Raw genomic sequence first — 20,229 nt, 5'->3', positions numbered from 1 at the left:
GCCTCGCTCAGCCAGTGAGCGGGAACCGGTCTGTATGTGGGATCCGAACCCTCGGGCGGGAGCGCCACCGCGCTTCCCAAGCAGCGCACTATCCAGTGCGCCACCGGGCCGGCCCCAAGTTTTACTTTTAATGTAAACAAATGTATCAATCTTTTCCATTGATGACTTAAAAAAAAATCTTATTTGAGAAATCCTTCTCATTTCTTATATGAGAAATCCATTCTCGTATGTTTTCTTGTAAAGTTTTATAGTTTTTCTTTTTACATGTAAGACTTTAATCGTTTTGGAGTTTTATTTTTATGACAGTGTGATATAAGGATTCAATTTCAATACTTTCCCTATGGGTAACTAGTTGTTATAGCCCCTTTATTAGTTTTTTCCCTCACCTTTCTGCATTTCCTTCTCTTCACAAACCAAACTTCTGTATACACGAGTCTACTTATAGATCCTCTATTCCATTCCATTTATTTCTTTATCCATGTTCTAATACCACATTTTCTTGATGACTTTAGTTGTGTAAGTCTTATATTCAGGATCATGAGTTCCCTCAATTTCATTCTCTTTTCTGTCCTATTTCTTCATTTCTCTGTTCCTGATTCAATTCCATACTGTCTTAATATAATTTTCTAATAAGGCTTGATATATAGAAAGGAAAGTCTCCGCCTGCCCCAACACACACACACACAAACCCACAAACACACACACCCCTTATTCTTTTTTCTTTCAGAAATGGCTTTGCTATTCTTAGCCCTTTGCTCTTCTATAAATTTTAGTAGCATATTGTTAAATTTCATGAAAAATTTTGTCAATATTTTGATTGTATTCATGTTAAATTTATAGGAAAATGTGGAGAATAGCGGCATTTTAACTTTATTCAGTCTTTCAATATAAAAATGTACTTTACTCCTTCATTTTTCTTCACTTTTTTGGGTCTTCTTTAATGTCTTTCAATAAAGCTTTATAATTTTCTCCATAAAGGATTGTGTATTTTCTGTTAAATTTATTTCTGGGTAACTTATACTTTTTTTTTGGCTGTGGTATATTATACATACACCTTTTTTTTTTTTTTTTTTTTTAAGATGACCAGTAAGTGGATCTTAACCCTTGGCTTGGTGTTGTCAGCACCACGCTCTCCCAAGTGAGCTAACCAGCCATCCTTATATAGGGATCCGAACCCATGGCCTCAGTGTTATCAGCACCACACTCTCCCAAGTGAGCCACGGGCTGGCCCTCACACACACATTTTTTTTTTCCCTTTTTGTCTTTTTTCGTGCCCGGCAACGGATCGCAAACCTCGGTGCTGCGCCCCCACCTCGCCCAGCCAGTGAGCGGGAACCGGTCTGTATGTGGGATCCGAACCCTCGGCGGGAGCGCCACCGCACTCCCAAGTGGCGCACTGTAGCAGTGCACCACCAGGCCGGCCCCCTCATACACACATTTTTTAAAGTACATTTTCTAACTGATTGTTGCTGGTATATGAAGTTGACTTCTGTTTTCTATATGTTTTATATCTTTTTTTTGTTCCTCAATTGCTCTTTTACTGCCTTCTTTTATGTTAAATAGATAATTTCTAGTGTATCATGTCAAGTTTCTTCTTATATCTTCTACTTTATATTTTAAAACTATTTTCTTAGTGGTTGCCCTGGGGTTACAATTAACATCTTAGTTTATAACAATCTAGTCAGAAGTAATACCAACTTAGTTTCAATTATATACAGTAACTTTGTTCCTGTGTAGCTCTGTTCCCTCCTTTATGTTGTAATTGTTACAAACTACATCTTTATACATCTTGTATCCATCAATACGGATTTATAAAAATTGTTTTAAGTAGTTGTTTTTTAAATTACGTGGAAAGAAAGAGGAGTTACAAACCAAATACTGACTTTTATATTTACCTATGTAGTTACCTTTACTTTTGTTCTTTATTTCTTCATGTGGATTTGAGTTCCTGTCTAGTGTCTTTTAATTTCAGCCTGAAGGAATGCCTTTAGCATTTTCTTATAGGGCAGGTCTACTAGTGGTGAATGCTCTAAGTTTTTGTTTATCTAGGAATGTCTTAATTTATCTTTCATTTTTGAGGAGAGTTTTACTGGATATACAATTTATGATTGACAGTCTTTTTCTATCATCAGTTTGAAAATGTCATCCCACTCCCTTCTGGCCTTCATAGATTCTTATGAGAAATTAGCTGTTAACCTTAATGTTGATCCCTTGTATGTGCCCTTTTGATCCTTCTAAGACTCCCATTATGCTTATGTTGGTATGTTTGATGGTGTCCCTCAGGTTTCTTAGATTCTCTCCAATCTCCTTTTTTCTTTTCCCTTTGTGCCACCTAGACTGCATAATCTCAATTGCCCCATCTTCAAGTTCACTGATTCTTTCTTCTGCCTGTGCAAATCTGCTGTTGAATCTTTCTAGTAACTTTTAATTTCAGTTGTTATACTCTTCAATTCCAGAATTCCTATTTGGTTCCCTTTTATTGTTTCCGTGATTTTCTTTAATTCTTTGTTCATTGTTTCTTTTAGCTGTTTTAGCATATTTAAAATAGTTGATTTTTTTTTTTTTTTTTTTCTTTAATTCTTTGTTCATTGTTTCTTTTAGCTGTTTTAGCATATTTAAAATAGTTGATATTTTTTTTTTTTAAAAAAGAGAGAGAAGAAAAAAGAAAATAAAATAGTTGATATAATCTTTGTCCAGTAAGTCATGTCTGGGCTTATTGAGGGATAGTTTGTATTAATTTCTTTTTTTTCTCCTTTGTAGGCCATAATTTCTTGTTTCTTTGTATGTCTTATAATTTTTGTAGAAAATTAGACATTTTTAGTGATATAATGTGGTAACTCTGTAATCAGATTATTTCCCCTCCTCAGTGTTTGTGTTTGCTTCTTGTAATTGTTGTTACTTGTTTATTGACTTTTCTGCCCCTAATTTTGTAAAGTGTGTATTCCTTATTGTGTGTGCCAACTGAAGTCCTTATTCTGTTAGCTTAGTAGTCAGCTAGTGATTCAACAGAGTTTCCTTAAACATCCTGAGCAAAAAGGAATATCTCCATCTTTGCTGATAGGCTCTGTGTGTGTATTAGACACATCTTCCACACTAAAGCTCTTTACAGCTCTGTCCTAGCCTTCACTTCCTAATTGCACAGAGTCTGGGTGTCAGCCAGAAGTGAGAGATGAGGTCCTTCTCAGGTCTTTTCTGAGCATACAGCCAGACCTGTGCATGTGCATGGCCTTCTGTATTCCTAGAAATATATGGGAGCCCTTACTCCCTAAAGTGTCTCACTTCCTAACCTTTCCTCTCAAGCTTTTAAGTTAGTTTGTTGTTTACCACAATTGTTATGCTGTACCCCAGGTGGCAGTGGCTAATGCCTTTAAATGTGTTCAGCAAACACTGTAGGGGGTCCCCCCCCCCCCGCTCCAGCAATCCCCCTCCATAGCTGCCTTAGCCCTAAGAGAGTTTCAAGTTAGTCAAAATAGAGGCAAGCCCTTTGAGCTAGGGGAGTAGTTGAAAGGTCAAACAACCAAAATTTTTTGAGAATAAAGTCTTTCTGCTACTTCTGGTACTAAAAACCTGTACTTGGAATACAGGTTCTTGTTTTCAGGGCCATCACCTATCTGGGGAGCAGTAGATGGGGCCACAGTAAATTAAAAACACCAGATAGCTCTCTTACTGAGACTTGTTTTTTTTTTGTTTGTTTGTTTGTTGTTTTCATTGATTAAATATTTGTCTGGTCGGTAGAAACCCTTGATTTGTTTTCAGAGTTCTGTTAAGGTTGATTCTGACAATCTTTGCCAGTTTATTTACTACTGTTGTGGAGGGATAGACTTTTAGATTTGTTACTTTGCCATTTTTACTGATGTCACTTATGTAGTTGAATTTTGAATATTAGTTTTGTATCCTGCAACATTTAAGCTTTCTTATTAATGCTATTGATTTATCCATAGATGTCTATACAAACAATTATGTCATCTCTAAGGATAACAATTTTGTGGGGCTGGCTGGTTAGTTCAGCTGGTTAGAGCATGGTGTTGTAATGTTAAGGGTTTGGATCCCTGTACCAGCTGACCACAAAAAAAAAAAAAAACCAACCAACCAAACAAAAAAACCCCCACCAAACCAATACAATAATATCAATTTTTTTCTTCCTTTGCAGTCCTTACATCTCTTCATTATTTTTCAGTTTATCTATTTTGTTTGGGATATATAGTACAATACTGAATGGAAATGATAATAGGCATTTTTGTCTTGTTCCTGATTTAAAGAAATGCTTCTAATATTTCCCCACTGGAAAAGATGTTTGTGACATGATCATAGTGTCTAGTGTCAATTAAGGAAGTTCTCATCTATTCCTGGTTTACTAACAGTTATGTGTGTTATTCATTTTTTGTTTGTTTGGGCTGATGGCCATTATGGGGATCTGAATGTATGTTATTTTTTAATAGTAATTGGATTTTGAGTTTTTCAGTCATGGATGGAAAATAAAACAATTTTTCCAACTGTTGAAATGCATTTATATGTGCTTTCTCCTTTAACCTGTTAATGTGGTAAGTTATATTAATTGATATTCTAGTATAAACCAATCTTATAATTCTAAAACCCATCTACATCATAATGTATTGTCTATATTATACATTACTAGAGGTAGTTTGCTGATATTCGTTTAGGGTTTTTGTATTTAGACTGAGACTAGCCTGAAAGTTTTTATTTTTCTATATATTCTGATTCCATCAAGCCATGTTAGCATTATAAAAAAGTTGGAGGTATTCTTTTTTTTCTTTTCTCTGGAAATGTTTGCATAAAATCACAATGAACAGTTCCTTGAATATTTGGCAGCACTTTTCTGAAAAGTCATCGGGACTTGGAGTTTCCTTGGTGGGAAAAAATTAACTTTTATTATTTTACCATTATAGGACTACTCAGAATTTCTATTTCTTTTTTAGTCACTTTTAAAACATGTGTTTTCTAGCTATTTATACATTTCATTTAAATTTTCAAATTTAGGGCCGAGCCCGTGGTGCACTCGGGAGGGTGCGGCACTGGGAGTGCAGGAGCGCTCCCGCCGCGGGTTTGGATCCTATATAGGGATGACAGGTACGCTCACAGCGCTCACTGGCTGAGCGCGGTGTGGCCGGTCTCAAAAAGGACAAAAAATAATAATAATAAAAATAAATTTTCAAATTTATTGGTATAAAGTTGTTCATAGTATTAACCTTTTATCTTTTAAAATTTCTCTAGATGTGCAGTTGTGCTTCCTCTTTCATTTCTTTTCTTTTCTTTTTTTGTTTTTGGTGGTTGGCTGATACAGGGATCCAAACCCTTGACCTTGTTCTTTCATTTCTAATACTAAGTCACTTTTTTTTCTTCTTTGATTAATCTCACTAGAGGTTTGTGTTTTTATTAATCTTTTCAAATAACCAACTTCTGGATTTGTTGATCCACCTATAGTATGTTTATTTTCTGTTTCTTTATTTTCTTTTTCATTTTTTTATTATTCCTGTCCTTATATTTTTTAGAGGTTTATTCTGCTCTTCTTTTTCTAACTTGTTCAATTGTGTGGTAAATTCATAAATTTTTTTACCTTTCCTTTTTTAATGTAAATATTTATGGGAAATATCCCTTTAAGTACCACTTTGTTTTTTGGAGGCTGGCCAGTAAGGGGATCTGAAACCTTGACCTTGACCTTGGTGTTGTAACACTGCACTCTAACCAACAGAGCTAACCAGCCAGCCTTGGGCCCCCCCACCCCAATTTTTTTATTACTAATTTCAAAGTTAACTACATTATGGTCAGGGAATGTGGTCTGTATAATAGTAATTTTTGGAAATTTGTGGAGGCTAGCCTGATGGCCTAGTTAATTTCTATAAATATTTAAAGTGTTTTCTCCAATTGTTGGATGCAGTGTTCCATATTTGTACATTATATCAATTGTTATTAATTGTGCTATTTATAACTTCTGTATCCTTATTCATTTTTTTGTCTCCTTGTTTTATCAATTACTGAGAAAGGTATACCTTTAAAAAAGATGGTAACTTTGTCAGTTTGTCTATGTATGGCCTCTTAGTTTCGTTTTGTTTTTTTAATTTTAAGGAATGTTTCATTGAATACAAAGAATTGACAACATATTTTTATAGGGTAATCAAATGAGTCATCATATTTGTATGTGACATTCTTCCAGATCAATGGGGAGACACTGCTATTGGTTGTTGAGAAAGAGAATGTAACAGAAAGACAACAGGACAGACATTGTTCTTAGACTTGCTCATTTTCCAGGACTGATATATAATGTCTTTTCTTCTCTTAGGAGATTTGGCATATGTTCTCTGTTGTGTCTCAAATTAATTGCTTTGAGATTTCTCTTCCAAGGAGTAGATGTGGTATTTTGCTGCATTGGTCCACCTCCTCAAGAACTTTCTTAACCACTATGGGTTTGGCGTGCTCTGTTGCTTGCCTGGTTGTGGGTAGGGGTGGGGCTGGCCTGCTACCCCAATCTCCTTAGTTGGGTTTCTTAAAATAGTATTTCTCCACTTCTAATCATTTGCAATTATATTAAATAAATCACATTTTTGGATAATTTTCTAGCTCTTCTAACTCAACTGTTTCTTTCAAACAAATCATAGCTATCCCATTGTCACATTGTATTCTTGAATTGCATCTTGGGAGTGTAAGTGAAATGTATAAGATTGTTTTTCTTGTTGTTAGTATATGATAAAAAATAGAGCTGCCATTCACAAAATACCTACCATGTGCCATGTTAGATAAAAGGTGTTTTATTTATAATTAAAGTCCTTTTATCTAACATGATTGGGACAGGCAACTGGTTATTTCATTTAAAAAGTTGATTGAAGTAAGGAGTCATTATGAAATGACACACACTTTAAACATTTAATTTGAACTTAAAATGCATGCTTACATGTTCATTCATTCACCAGTCTTTAGGTATGATTCTGTTTAGTGTAGTTTATCCTTTTTTCATGCATAAACCACACCTGCAATGTGTTGCCAAGAATTTCTAGTATCTGTTGAAATAAATTGGAAGGAGATCCCAAGAAATCTTTAAAGCAATATGAGTGCAGAATCATAGGTTTTTACAATTTTTTAATGAAATTTTATAGTTACTCTGCTCAGACCTAAACAGTTTAACAATTCTTTAGTAACCTGTCTTTAGTGAGACAACCTACATAATGATAGTAATAATTATGATTGGTATAAATAGACTTGCGAATAGACTCATCTGATGCCTTGTAAATATACAGTTCTAAACACTGAGAGCACAATGGTGCAGTTATTCTAGAGAGTTGCCATCTAGCTGGGAGTATTTAGTGTGCCATTGGCATCAGCTATTATTGTATAGAGGCAATGGAAAGAATTAGTAGATCTGTCATGTCAGTTAAGTAGAGGTCATTAAAGAGTATCTATATTAATAATGCTTACAACTCTGAAAGAATGTAATATTATCCCCATTTTAGAAGGGAGCCCTGGTTTGTCCAAGATCCCACTACTAGCTTATAACCAGGACCAGGACCTAGGGCGGTTATTCCAACTACAGTCATTTCACAAAGCTGCTACACCTCTCTTTTATAATGTTCATGTGTTTTAATCTCAAATTTACTTCATTTATTGCTCATGATTATGAATTAGTATACAGGATTCTGCAAAGGGAAATATTGTTTCTGGCCCCTTTAATTATATTTTTCATGAAGATCATTACTTAGCATGCTTTCCCCTCCCCTTGCATAATAGTTTTGGCTTTATCTGGATGCTCTCTTACTTTTGTCTTCAGGTTACAGTTCATTAGATCATGTTAGCTTGTCTCTGAGCAAACACACTCTTTCTAATTCTTGACAGGTATTCCATTCCTACACAGGAGCTTGGATTCTAAGCCATCATCTAGAAAGCAAAATCTTATTCATTACAGATGTGTTACCATTTGTTCATTAATTATTTCCTCCTTTTTTCTCTAAAGTTACAGACTGTGCCTCTAACTCTCCTGATTTCTGCTCCATGCTAAGCCATCATCTAGAAAGCAAAATCTTATTCATTACAGATGTGTTACCATTTGTTCATTACTTATTTCCTCCTTTTTTCTCTAAAGTTACAGACTGTGCCTCTAACTCTCCTGATTTCTGCTCCATCACTAACTTTTATTTAGTGATGCATCTTTTTCTAACAGTGCCATTCATCCCTAAATGAATCAGCACAAGTGAGATCGGGCTTAATGAGCCATAACACAGCTTTGATGAGCCTCTAACACTTTAAAATAGATATTCCTGAAGAAAGTGCATCTACCAGTTAGCCACATCAGATGCAAACATGTTCCAACAGAAGTTATCACCACTGCCACCACCAAGTCTCTTATCTTCCAGGAGTTTCACAAGTCACTGTTGCTGGTTTGTGTTTCCTTTCCAAAAGGCCTGCCTGGCCCATTGTTTCTGGAACAAGTATGGTAGCTGTATAGAGCTTCAGTGGTGCAGAACTGGTGCATGTTTCTGGCACACTTCCTTGTAGAGTTTTCATACCTCTTGACATTGAGTTGTATTTTCAGTTGGAATTCCAATCCTTAGACACTCCTTTGATTAACTCTTTGAAAAATGTCTTAATAAATCTCCCAGACTCTGATAGTTTATTTTTTAAGCCACCCCTTTCTTTCATTGTCCAGTGTTCACTTCTCTGCAGGCAGAGTGGGTTGTTATCATTAGCAGGTCCCTATCATCCTTTCTCTAAGTAGCTATCAGATTGTAATCCATTTAGAAAACAAAGGATCCCTTTAGAAATATTAGAGAAGGCCCCATCTTTTCCACTTTCTAACCTCTGCTAAAAAGGACAGATTAGCCTGTTGGCTCAGACTCTAAGCTGAATTTTGGGGCAACTGATTTACCATCCTCTTTCCAAACCCCATACCTTGCATAGACATTTATGTCTCAATAAATGACCACTTCATCCCTCCAGTTGTACAGGCCCAAATCCTTGCACTCATACTTGATTCTTGTCTTTCTTCTCCTACCCCATGTCCAATTTGTTTTCAAATCTTTTTTGTTTTTCCGTCAGAAAAAATATACAGAATGTGATCCCTTCTCACTACCTCCACCCTGTCTTGAGTGAATTAACTCCAGCACGAGTCACTTGTGCCTATCTGCTCTAAGGGCCATTTACTCTGACTTTCTCATTGCTCATATAGAGCCTTGACACGAGGGCAGACTAGAGAGAGAGGTTCCTGATCCTCAAGACACTATTAGGTTAGTGATAATGGGAGTCAAGTCCTAAGTACTCCTCTCATGAAAAGGCCTCAACCCTTACCAACTGAGTATCTCTCTGTTTATGCACTTGTAAGGGTTTGAAGATGAGAGGAGGAGAAAGAAGTGTCTCAACCCTTACCAACTGAGTATCTCTCTGTTTATGCACTTGTAAGGGTTTGAAGATGAGAGGAGGAGAAAGAAGTGTTTTGTACAATTCTCTTTGTAAATTGAGAGGCAGTTTTGTGTAATGGTTAAAGAGTGTGGACTCTAGAACCAGTTGGTCTAGGTCTGAATTCTGCCACTAGCCATGTGACCCTGTGCAAATTCTTTAACGTCTTTTTATTTCAGTTGTGTTTGTGAGATGGGGATAAAACAAGCATTTGTCCTTACTTCATAGAGTTGTGAAGATTAGGTGAGTTAGTACCTGTAAAGCAATTAAACAATTAAACAGTTCTAATACATAGTAAGTGTATGATAAATCAGTTTTATTTTTTAAAAGCCAATTATCATGGTAGGATTGTGGACCTTAGTCTTTCTGATGGCATGGGGAGTTATAAACATTTTGGTGATGAACCATATTCTAGTAAGCCCATTTACCTAGATTAGGACTCTCTTTCCTTATACAGTAGAAAGCTATTCAGAGGGACAGTGGCTACACATTAAGTGAATTCAGCTCCACAGAATCACCAGTGCTGGAGTGAGTCTTAAGTCCTTAGTATAATACCATTTAATTCAGTAAATAAAGCAACAACAAATTTTACCAGTTCTTTTTCTCACCTATCAGCACCTTGTCCCTGACTCTTGACTATCCAGTGTGGAAGAGAGGATAATTAGACCTTTATATTCCAAGTTGGAAAATTTTCTAAATCCTCCTTTTTCTCTTAGGATCAAATATTGTCTTCAATTATGAAGAGCTGTTAACTTTTAGTGTGCTCCATGAGCGCGCTATTGCTCTTTTGGGTATGGTAAGCTTTCATTGGGCATTGCAGGATGGTTAGCACCCCTGGCCTCAGTGCCAAATGTCAATAACACATTACCAGTCACTCTGACTAGTAAAAAAGTCCTCACACATTTCCAAACACCCCACAAAGTAGTGGTGTAGCCTCCGGTTTAGAACTACTGCTAGCTAGGCAATTAGAAGTACATCACCCGGATATTGGACTCAGTTGCTAATTATCAACCATCGTTTATAATTTGATGGAGCAACTTGATACCAAAGTCTTCATGTCTGGAGAAAAACTAGCTATTAAAGCCACAAAAACAAAAACAAAAACGAAAACAAAAAAAAAAAGCCACTAACGTTGTGCCATTCTGAGACTATGCCAGCCAATTTTTATTTTTCAAAATCTAAGATGTTAGGAAATCCAAGATATTTATTGGTAGGTTTTTGTATAAATAGGAAATATTTTCTCTAAAGAAAACATTAAGTTTTCATAAAGTTATTCATTTATGAAATGAGTGTGTGCATATGAGCTTTAACATTCTCAAAGTGAACTCATTTTTAATTTACAGGATTAAAGTATCTCTCTTTTTTTGTGTGTCTTTTTCATGACTGGTAAGGGGATCGCAACCCTTGGTGTGGTGTCACCCGCACTGTGCTCAGCCAGTGAGCACACCAGTCATCCCTATATGGGATCCGAACCCGTAAGGGGATCGCAACCCTTGGTGTGGTGTCACCCGCACCGTGCTCAGCCAGTGAGCACACCAGTCATCCCTATATGGGATCCGAACCTGTGGCAGGAGCATCACTGTGCTCCCAGCGCTGCACTCTCCTGAGTGCGCCAGGGGGCCGGCCCTAAAGTATCTCTTTTTAAAAGTAATTTTAAAATATAGTGCAAAGTACATACATCCTTTAGAATCTCTTGTATTAATGATTTTTAAATCTGCACAGTAAGAGTATGATGCCATAGTTTGCTAATGTTATGCAAATAATTAAGTTATAATTTTTCTTAATTCTTTTATATTTCAGAGAAAGAGTTTTGGAGAAAACTGGACACAGGCTCAGCAAAACCCAACAGAAGAAAAACAGAAAAAGAAATAAAAAGCAGAACAGCCACAGTAAAATCATGGAGGAAAACTCATTTGAAACCTTAAATTATCTTACACCAGGAGATCAGGACCCATTTCAGAATGAAGAGGAAGACTTCGAAGAGACCAAAAGAGAATCAGATGGTCCAGGAAATAAAATAGGAGATTTTGTGAATGGCTATAAAGAAGAAAGAAGGGAAAACATTGATCCTAAAGACAGTTTTCCAAATGTTATGTCTGTAGTTGAGTTAGACAACACATCAAATAATCACCTCCCTAGGGAAGGTGATGATTTATTTCTAAGTTTGCCATCAATGCCAAATGGAAGCTCTGTTACTTGTCCAACAGTAACTCAAAATCTTTCCTGTGTAACAAGTAACAACTGCTCTGGTATGAAGGTAAAAAAGCATATTGGAAATAGGCATACCATGACATTAAACATCCAGAACCTATTTGCTGAAACCCCATGCTTATTTATTCAGAAGAAGGAGATGGTAGATAAAAGTTTCTCAAATGAACCAGTTCTGTGCCATCAACATGGATCCAGAACTTCAGATAAAGTTGTAAGAGAGGAACAAGGAGTATATGCAACTAAAAACAATTATCAGGCTTTTTTCACAACCAGTTTCTCTGGTGAAGAATTACAGCTGGACTTTAATAGACAACCCTATTTTGATCGCTGGCCTGAGGGACCTCACAAGTTTATATGTGAACAGAGACCAAAGAAAGATAGATCACATAAGCAGGCCTGTCCTGACAGCAGGGGGCAATTGACTAAATTGATCTTCACTTTTGGAGGAGCATCAGGACCAGAAAGCAGTCCAGAAATATTGATAGAGGAGAAACGACTGATAGAAAATGAAGATTTGTCACCTCCAACTGAAACTTTAGATTCATTCATAGAAACAGAAACAAATATCTTCAGAAGCTGTTTACCTCAACTGGATATCCCAAAAAGTGCCTTAGAATCAACAAAGAATAAGAAAAAGAGGCAGAAAAGGATTCTCAACTTGGTACCAAACTTTAACTTATTGGGACAGAGTCATATCAATGCAAAAGAAAGAAAGAAACATGGTCTGTTAGCAGAAAGCCATGAACTGAAAATTATTTTGGGAGAAGAGAAAGATAGAATTTCAGAAATAAATAACAAAGAGGATAATAAGCAAAAACTTATGACCTTCAATCATCATCTATCATGGTTTTATCTTGATATTATCAAAGATCCCCCTCTAAATATTGGTGGGCAATTTTATTTTCATTGTCTGTCATTTAACAGACTAAGGCACGCTGCATATTTTTGCAAAGACTCTGTTCCTTCTGTTGTGCTGCATCATATATCTAGCTTTTGGAAGGTGTCTTTTACAAACAAGAAACCATTTTTGACTTTCAAATCTCATACAAGAGTAGGTAGTAAACTAAATGGCGTAGGGATTATTTCTACAGACATTTTAAGTAGCCAGCCTGATACTTTGGGCTCTTTGAGGGTCACTTCTGATCTTTACTTTTTAAATGAAAGGTTTGGTGAAAAACTGAAGAGATGGGAAGAACCTAAGCCATTACAGTGCTTATCAGCAGAGGATAATCAAGATTTAACAAGCACTGGCTTTAATTCCTTTGGGCTACCGTTATCACAAGGGTTTGTCTTTCAACAAGTACAGCTTTTTGGATCTCTTGAAGTTCCAGTGGGTAAATTGTTTTCATTTGCTAAAAGTAAAATGTCCAGTTAAAAATATGCAAGTAATTTTTGAGCTGTTTCTCCCTAGTATTAATGATTTCATACAGTTTATAGACCTCGTGATGCTTTTCAGCAGTGAAAGTGAAGACTCGTAGCAAATGGTGCTCGATCTTCAAAGCCCCCGCCCCTTGCCGTCAGTAGTCTTTTTAAATGTCTTTGAGTGTGTAGAATACTTGCATTCTCAACTTAGGTAGACACTGGGAAGAATGGAAGATGAGGCAGGTAACAGTGATTGTGCAGCAAATAGAGATGGGCTGCTTTTTTTTTCTTAATCTTTCCACTTTCTACCTTTTTTCTTGTTTGACACATGGCCCTTTCTTTCTCATTCACAGGTATGAGGTTAGTAAAGGGGGGACAGCAAAGATTTGATGAAAAATATCTAACAGTTGAATTTATCTTTTTAAAAGCTCTCTGAGAAGGGTACTGAAGGGATTAGGAGGGTGTCTGACTAGTCTACTTTCAGGCTCGTAAGATTATTATTTTTGGAAATGAAAAATCCACCTATGAATAAAACAAGAGAAAATATAAATTTTTATTATTTTATGTAAGTTTCTTCCTAATAATAAGTATATTTAGGGTACTAAATGTCTTAAAAAGGAAATGGAGCACATATTCCAACTTTTCCTTATCTGTAACTCAATGGATGATATTTCCTGGTACTTTTCTTTGAGGACAGAAGCTGCTTTTACAAGAGGCAAAGGCCCACTCCCTGCAGTTCTCCTGTACCTTTCTGTTGTTCTTCTACAGCTACTGGGGTTCCCGGACCCTGCTCTGTCTCAAAGCTTGACCCCACCCCTGATTTTTCCCTTGATCCTAAACTTTTTTTTTTTTTGGCAGCTGGCCAGAAAAAGGATCTGAACCCTTGACTTTTGTGTTACCAACACTGTGCTCTAATCAACTGACCTAACTGGCCAGCCCTATTGACCCTAAACTTTTTTTTTTTTTTTCATTTTTGTCTTTTTTCGTGTCCGGCAACGGATCGCAACCCTCAGTGTCGCGCCCGGACCGGACCGGACCGGCAACGGGATCGCAGCCCTCGGCGTTGCACCCGCACCTCGCTCAGCCAGTGAGCGGGAACCGGTCTGTATGTGGGATCCAAACCCTCGGCGGGAGCGCCTCCGCACTCCCAAGCGGCGCGCTGTAGCAGTGCGCCACCGGGCCGGCCCGACCCTAAACTTTTGGTGTTCCAGACAAATTTGGTCCCAGCACCTGAGACCCAAGATTGGCTTGACTCAGGGCTAAGGTGTCATCATTATCAGCCTGTTCTCGGGCTCTGGCATTATGTTTATCATATTTGTAAGCTCTGTGAAAATCACTTCTTAGCTGTTAGCTGCAATTTTTCTGTACTCCTAAATGCACCAAAGAAACATACCAATTTTTAAAAATTAAATGTACTTGCCCTGGGGAGTTTTAAGTAATTGGAGATATTTTAGGTCAGGGATTTTAGTCCAAGGTACATATTCTGAAATTGTATGCAAAATTTTTTGTGTCATTTTGTGCCATTTGGGGGAAGAAAGTCCATAGATTTTATCAGCTTCTCAGAGGGGCCCATGACCCAAAAAGATTAACAATCACTGCCTTAGATGGGTACCAGAAAGCACAAAGGCACCAGTGTGAAAAGACTGAAATTTCTCCTCCCTTGAGTTCACAGTATCATCATAATCAACAATGATCAAGCACCCGTTAATTAACTTTGGAAAGCTTTTTAAGGAAAATAGACCTCATTCATCAAACAGCTTACCTTCTAAATAGGGAGGCAAGACTAAAACAAAACAAATGTACTGCACATAGAAAATATAAATGACAAGCTTATGAATATTTTATGAGTGAGACTATCAGCGCTAAAAAGATTGGTTGAAGAGAATATGGAGTTATGATCTTGTGGGGGACGACTTCAATGTGGAAGTTAATGATAAGCACTGTTTATACAAGGGAGAAAGAATATGGCTTGAGAGAAGAGCAGAGGAAAAGAATTTCACATTTGGAAATGACATGTGCTTAAAAAGGGAAAGGAGGAGACTGTAAATGTAATCTAGTTTGGCTGGACTGGACAAGCCAAACTCTGGTGAATGATCAGTGGCCTTGTAAATAAGGCAAGGAACTCAAGTGAATCCCAATATTAGGAGTTCTGCAGGCTCAGTTGGACTACATAGTAGGGCCAAATATAGGTCTTAAGAAACCAAACTACTCATGGTGCTAGGAATACATGAGTATTGGAAGAATATTTTTTATGGTTTAGTACGGCTGATATATGTATGTTATGAACATTTAAATTGTTTATGAGGATTTTCCCTCAGATGTGGAAGGAGCAATTTATAGGAAGACTAAACTTACTATAGTTGTCATGTTTCTTACACGTCACAGGAAAGGATGACCTCCCAAATTTTATGCCCTTGGCTGTACCACTAGAGGTTATTATATACATATTGATCTGTATACAGAGGGTCCCCGACTTATGATGGTTTGATTTAGGATTTTTCAGTTTTACAGTGGGGCAAAAGCAATAAGCATTCAGCAAAACACATACTTCAAGTACCCATACAACCTTCTGTTTTTCACTTTCAATAAATTACATGAGATATTCAACACTTTATTATAAAATAGGCTTTGCGTTAGTTAGATGAGTTTGCCCTACTGTAGGCTAAGGTAAGTGTTCTGACCATGTTTAAGGTCAGCTAGGCTAAGCTATGATGTTTGGTAAGTTAGGTGTATTAAATACATTTTCAGCTTATGACAGGTTTATCAGGACATAACCCCATTGTAAGTTGAGGAGCATTTGCATGTACAAGGATACTTCAAAAAGTTATTGGAAAAATACAATTAAAAGATAATATGAATCTTTCCACGAACTTTTTGAAGTACCCCCATGTGGATAGTGCTTACTAATATAGACAAAACATTTCTGCTTTAGCCATCACTGAAGTATCTTCAAAACCAGACTTTAAAACAAAGACAAAACAACCCCCCCCCCGACTTTTAACATTATAGCATTCTAGATATCATGTTTGCATACCTTCACATTTAGGGGAAAAAAATCTGTGTGACATTAGAGATGAAATTTGTCCCCTCCTTTTAACAGAATCCTTGTTGCCTGATGACTATGTGGTTCCCCTTGACTGGAAGACACTGAAGATAATCTATTTGCAATGGCAAACGTCAATAGAGGTATATTTTTATGGTTTTCAAAGAAGACCATCTCTAACTGGTTTCTTTAGAAATAAGATTGGAGAAAATCTGTTCCTCAAACTTAACACTGAAGAGCTATACATCTCGTATTAAATTAGAAAAATAATGTATATGGATAGCTAGATAATATATGCATGTTTTCTTTCAATTAGTCCCAGAGAGAAAATTGCACTTAATTCCTAACTCTGTTGTAGTGTATGCTGGTAAAAGTCCCACTATAGGTGACTGAGGTGCCCATTTTAGGAGAGTCCTTTATTATTTATTGTATCTTTCCTCTTGTCTTATGCTCAGTCTTGCCACGTTATGATAGAGTATGAGCTACGAAGTAGATTCATATTTACTTGACTTGGAAGCATCTCATTATTGGTGTGATCTGCTGGCCCATAGTGAAAAACACAACTGTTCTAAGGACTGTTCATTTTCAAGATAGCTGGAGGAGGCTCGGATGGTTAGAAACATGATAGATAGAAACTGTGGGAAAACTGAGTAACATTATGAGGGCGGCTGGGGTTCTGTTCATGTTAGTTGGTAGTGATTTAAACGTACCCAGAGGCAATGCTAGGGGGGTACGTTTTGAAATAAATAATAAAATCAAAGTTTAGTGAAACATTATAAAACTAATAGTTCAGGATAGTAGGTATTTCTTAACTCTTCATATAAGCACAACTGTGAGAAAAGTAGATTTGTTTTGTGTCCATTTAGTAAAATGAAATACATTTTCTAAACTTATTTCTCCTTATTCCCCATGGAGACCTCACTGCTACTTAAAACACATGCATGCGCGCACACGCACGCACGCACGCACACACACACACAGCAACACTTTGTTTTTTTTTGGCTCTCTCCTCCCCTCCAGCAATACTTTAAATGTTTAAATTGACATTTGTGGTTGTTGTGTTTCTTTTGTCATTTTAAGATTGTCCCTACCTGAGTAAAATGACAGCACAAGCTTAATCCCAATGCCAAATATTAATCATTATTTTATGTATTTTAATTATAATTTCTAGAAAAGACAGAAGATTGGTTAAAAAAGAATTCCTTCAACTTGTAAGTACAAGTTATTCCAGAGACTTCTATATGATCAGAAGGAAATGAATGCTGATTTTATTTGGTTGTAATACCTCATATGTACCACTACTAAAAAGTAAAATATAAAAATGTAGTTTGTTACCATAGCAACCCTGTGTGCTTTTGCACATGTGATGTTTTTATTTCTCTTACATGTAGATCTTTTTGTGAAATACAACAAAGCTTAGATTGTTGCTCCCAAATTTATTTTCCCACTTTATTGGTTAGAACATATTTCAGAGCAGTCTGTCAACATACAATTTATGAGCCATTTCTCCCCTTGAGTTGGTACATGTCAAGGGCTAAAAATTAAGGCTGTATGTTATATTTAAATATTAAAAGATTCTCTAGGAAAAGAGGTGAAACATATAGACAAACTCATGTTATATTTTAAACTTGACATCAAGCTGATGTTAAAATAAACACATTGCACTTTTTTTAAATGCCTAAATTATGAAATAAACACAGCTGCTACAATTTCAGCGTATGTGTCTGCATTTGATAAGAATTGAATGCACTGTGCATTTACCATATGTTTTTTCTTTTCATTTGAACTCTTTTTTTTTTTGTCCTTTTTGAGACCGGCTGCACCGCACTCAGCCAGTGAGCGCTGTGAGCGCACCGGTCATCCCTATATAGGATCCGAACCCGCAGCAGGAGCGCTGCCGCGCTCCCAGCACTGCACCCTCCTGAGTGCGCCAGGGCCTCGGCCCTGACCTCTTTTTTCTAAAAGTACTCTGTATTTCCATTTCTCAACTAGAAATACACATATATCCAGTAAAATATTTTTGTTGGTTTTAAACCTGCTTCTAAAAAAACAGAGGGAGAAGAATTGACGTTTCGGGGAAGAGTTTAGAGATTTGGAGGGACCACTAGAAAATGTGGGATAAATATGGTACAGGAAGAGATAAAAGGCTATGAGGAACTCCAGAGAAAGGAGGTAAAGACATTCATTCACTTTTTCAACAAATGTTTATTGAGTTGCCTCATGTCAAACATTATTCTACACACTGAGTATGTATCAGTGCACACGTTCCTGCCTCACAGAATTTTTGTTATAGGGATTGAAGTTAGGAAGGGACTGTTTTCCCTCCCCCCATGAGGTGACCCCAGTGTGCTGAGATCCCAGGACAAGCAGCATGCAACAAGCATGGCCAGTTCCAGGAGGCTTTTCTGTTTGCTAAACTTGGAATGTTTTGTGTCAAAGACACTTTCTGGAACATAATTTTGATTTTTATGTTGATCTTTCCACATGCACACTAAACTGCCCTCTATGAACATGGTCTCCTCACAAAGCAGTCTGCCCCTAATTAATATTTTCTTGTTGGAGAATTTTATGAGTGTTGTAGCTGTGTGCAGATTATTAGTTAGTATATTGAAAAAGGGCCTCCTGTTTTGTGTTTGGAATAATGTACTAACCAGTGAGTCTCAAGGGGTAAACAGAAATTTAGAAAGAGGGAAATAGCAGGAGAATCTAGTTGACTCTGGAAGCCACAGGACCCTATGTATTTCAAAACTCTCTCCCTTCTGGTTGCGAGGGTGTTTGACATTGTGTCACTTCTTTGTGGAGGTGGGGTGGAGTGCTAGAAGGAGGATGGGTTCCCATCTTAAAGCTCCTGCTGCTGGCTGTGTGATCTTAATCAAATTACTTTCCCAGAAGCCTCAGGGGGTGGAGTGCTAGAAGGAGGATGGGTTCCCATCTTAAAGCTCCTGCTGCTGGCTGTGTGAACTTAATCAAATTACTTTCCCAGAAGCCTCAGTTTCTTTTTTTTTTTTTAAAAGATGACCGGTAAGGGGATCTCAACCCTTGGCTTGGTGTTGTCAGCACCACGCTCAGCCAGTGAGCAAACCGGCCATCCCTATATAGGATCCGAACCCGCGGCCTTGGTGTTATCAGCACCGCACTCTACCGAGTGAGCCACGGGCCGGCCCTGAAGCCTCAGTTTCTTTACTTGTAAAAAATAGATTTATTATACCGACCTCTCATGGGGGTAATAAGCGAGGATTAAGTGAAATAATTCATACAAAGTACTTAGCATAGTGTCTAAAAAATAATGGCTTGTTAAAAAGGGTTAATTATTAATAAAGCTTGATAAGGCTAATATGGGTTAATTGCCCTCCCCTAAATATCTCCTTGGGTTAAAGCATTGCCTTTGAAATGCCCCCTGGCAAAGTAGAAATTGTATTATCTAAGAGAGGAACATACTGATCCAGTAAACTTGCTAACACATCTCTATGAATTAGTGTATTTATTATTAATTTTTTGTAATGTAAATAGTTGGATCTTGATGGAATGGAATATAGAACAAGTTTCGATTTCGGGACAGAAAGATGGGAAATATCAGAGGAATAGGCTCTTGAGTGAGGCATGATGAGCCGTGTGGACTGTGGGGACAGTGTAAAGTCCTCGATGCCAAGGGAGTGGCATACCTAGGGAAGCAAAGGCTGCGGGTCTGCAGACAGACCTCCTTCATGTCACTCTTTGGTCTTGTCTGGGCTTCTGTTTGTTTGTAGTTGAGTTCTCCAGTCTTCGTGGTGCTGCTGAAGATCCTGATCGTGGAGAAAAGTCAGAGTGCTCAGTGTCAACCCAAAGGATTCTTACCCATTGAATACCAAAATTGGTTTGGATAACCTGTCCAACCATTCTTGATAAGTTATCTGCATAATAAAAAACTCAACGGAAGAGGTAACAATTTGAACATTTTATTCTCTAATTTTGAAGATGTTTGCCATAAGTTTACTTTGTTTTATTGAGGAAAATAAGGGACAGAAAACTTGAGTAATTTCTGTTTAAAACTGCATGAGGATTCTAATACTATATCCACGTATTGGTCCTTGATCACATTTCTGGAATTCTGAAATCCAAAAAGCTCTGAAAATCAGAAGTTGTTTTGGTTTTTCTTCCCCCTCCCAAATTCTTATTATTGTGGTAAAATACACAAATATAAATTTACCATCTTAACCATTTTTAAGTGTATTGTT

The 20,229-nt window shown here is 37.1% G+C and overlaps 1 protein-coding gene across 1 annotated transcript in view; it reads left to right on the top strand.

Annotated features, from left to right (window-relative positions):
* N4BP2L2 (NEDD4 binding protein 2-like 2) overlaps nucleotides 1-19,937 on the top strand; it is a 75,795-nt gene extending 55,858 nt beyond the window's left edge. The window contains exons 5-7 of the mRNA XM_008579366.1: nucleotides 11,200-12,944; nucleotides 16,073-16,158; nucleotides 19,762-19,937. Of these exons, the coding sequence (XP_008577588.1) occupies nucleotides 11,200-12,944; nucleotides 16,073-16,158; nucleotides 19,762-19,878 (1,948 nt within the window). The 3' untranslated portion in view covers nucleotides 19,879-19,937. The remainder of the gene's footprint in view (nucleotides 1-11,199; nucleotides 12,945-16,072; nucleotides 16,159-19,761) is intronic.
* Nucleotides 19,938-20,229: the final 292 nt, after the last annotated feature.

Source organism: Galeopterus variegatus, unplaced genomic scaffold (genome assembly GCF_000696425.1).
Source record: "Galeopterus variegatus unplaced genomic scaffold, G_variegatus-3.0.2 Scaffold1866, whole genome shotgun sequence".
Taxonomy (NCBI): Eukaryota; Metazoa; Chordata; class Mammalia; order Dermoptera; family Cynocephalidae; genus Galeopterus; species Galeopterus variegatus.
Note: the sequence above shows the minus strand (reverse complement) of the source record. Positions and strands in the feature narration are given on the sequence as shown.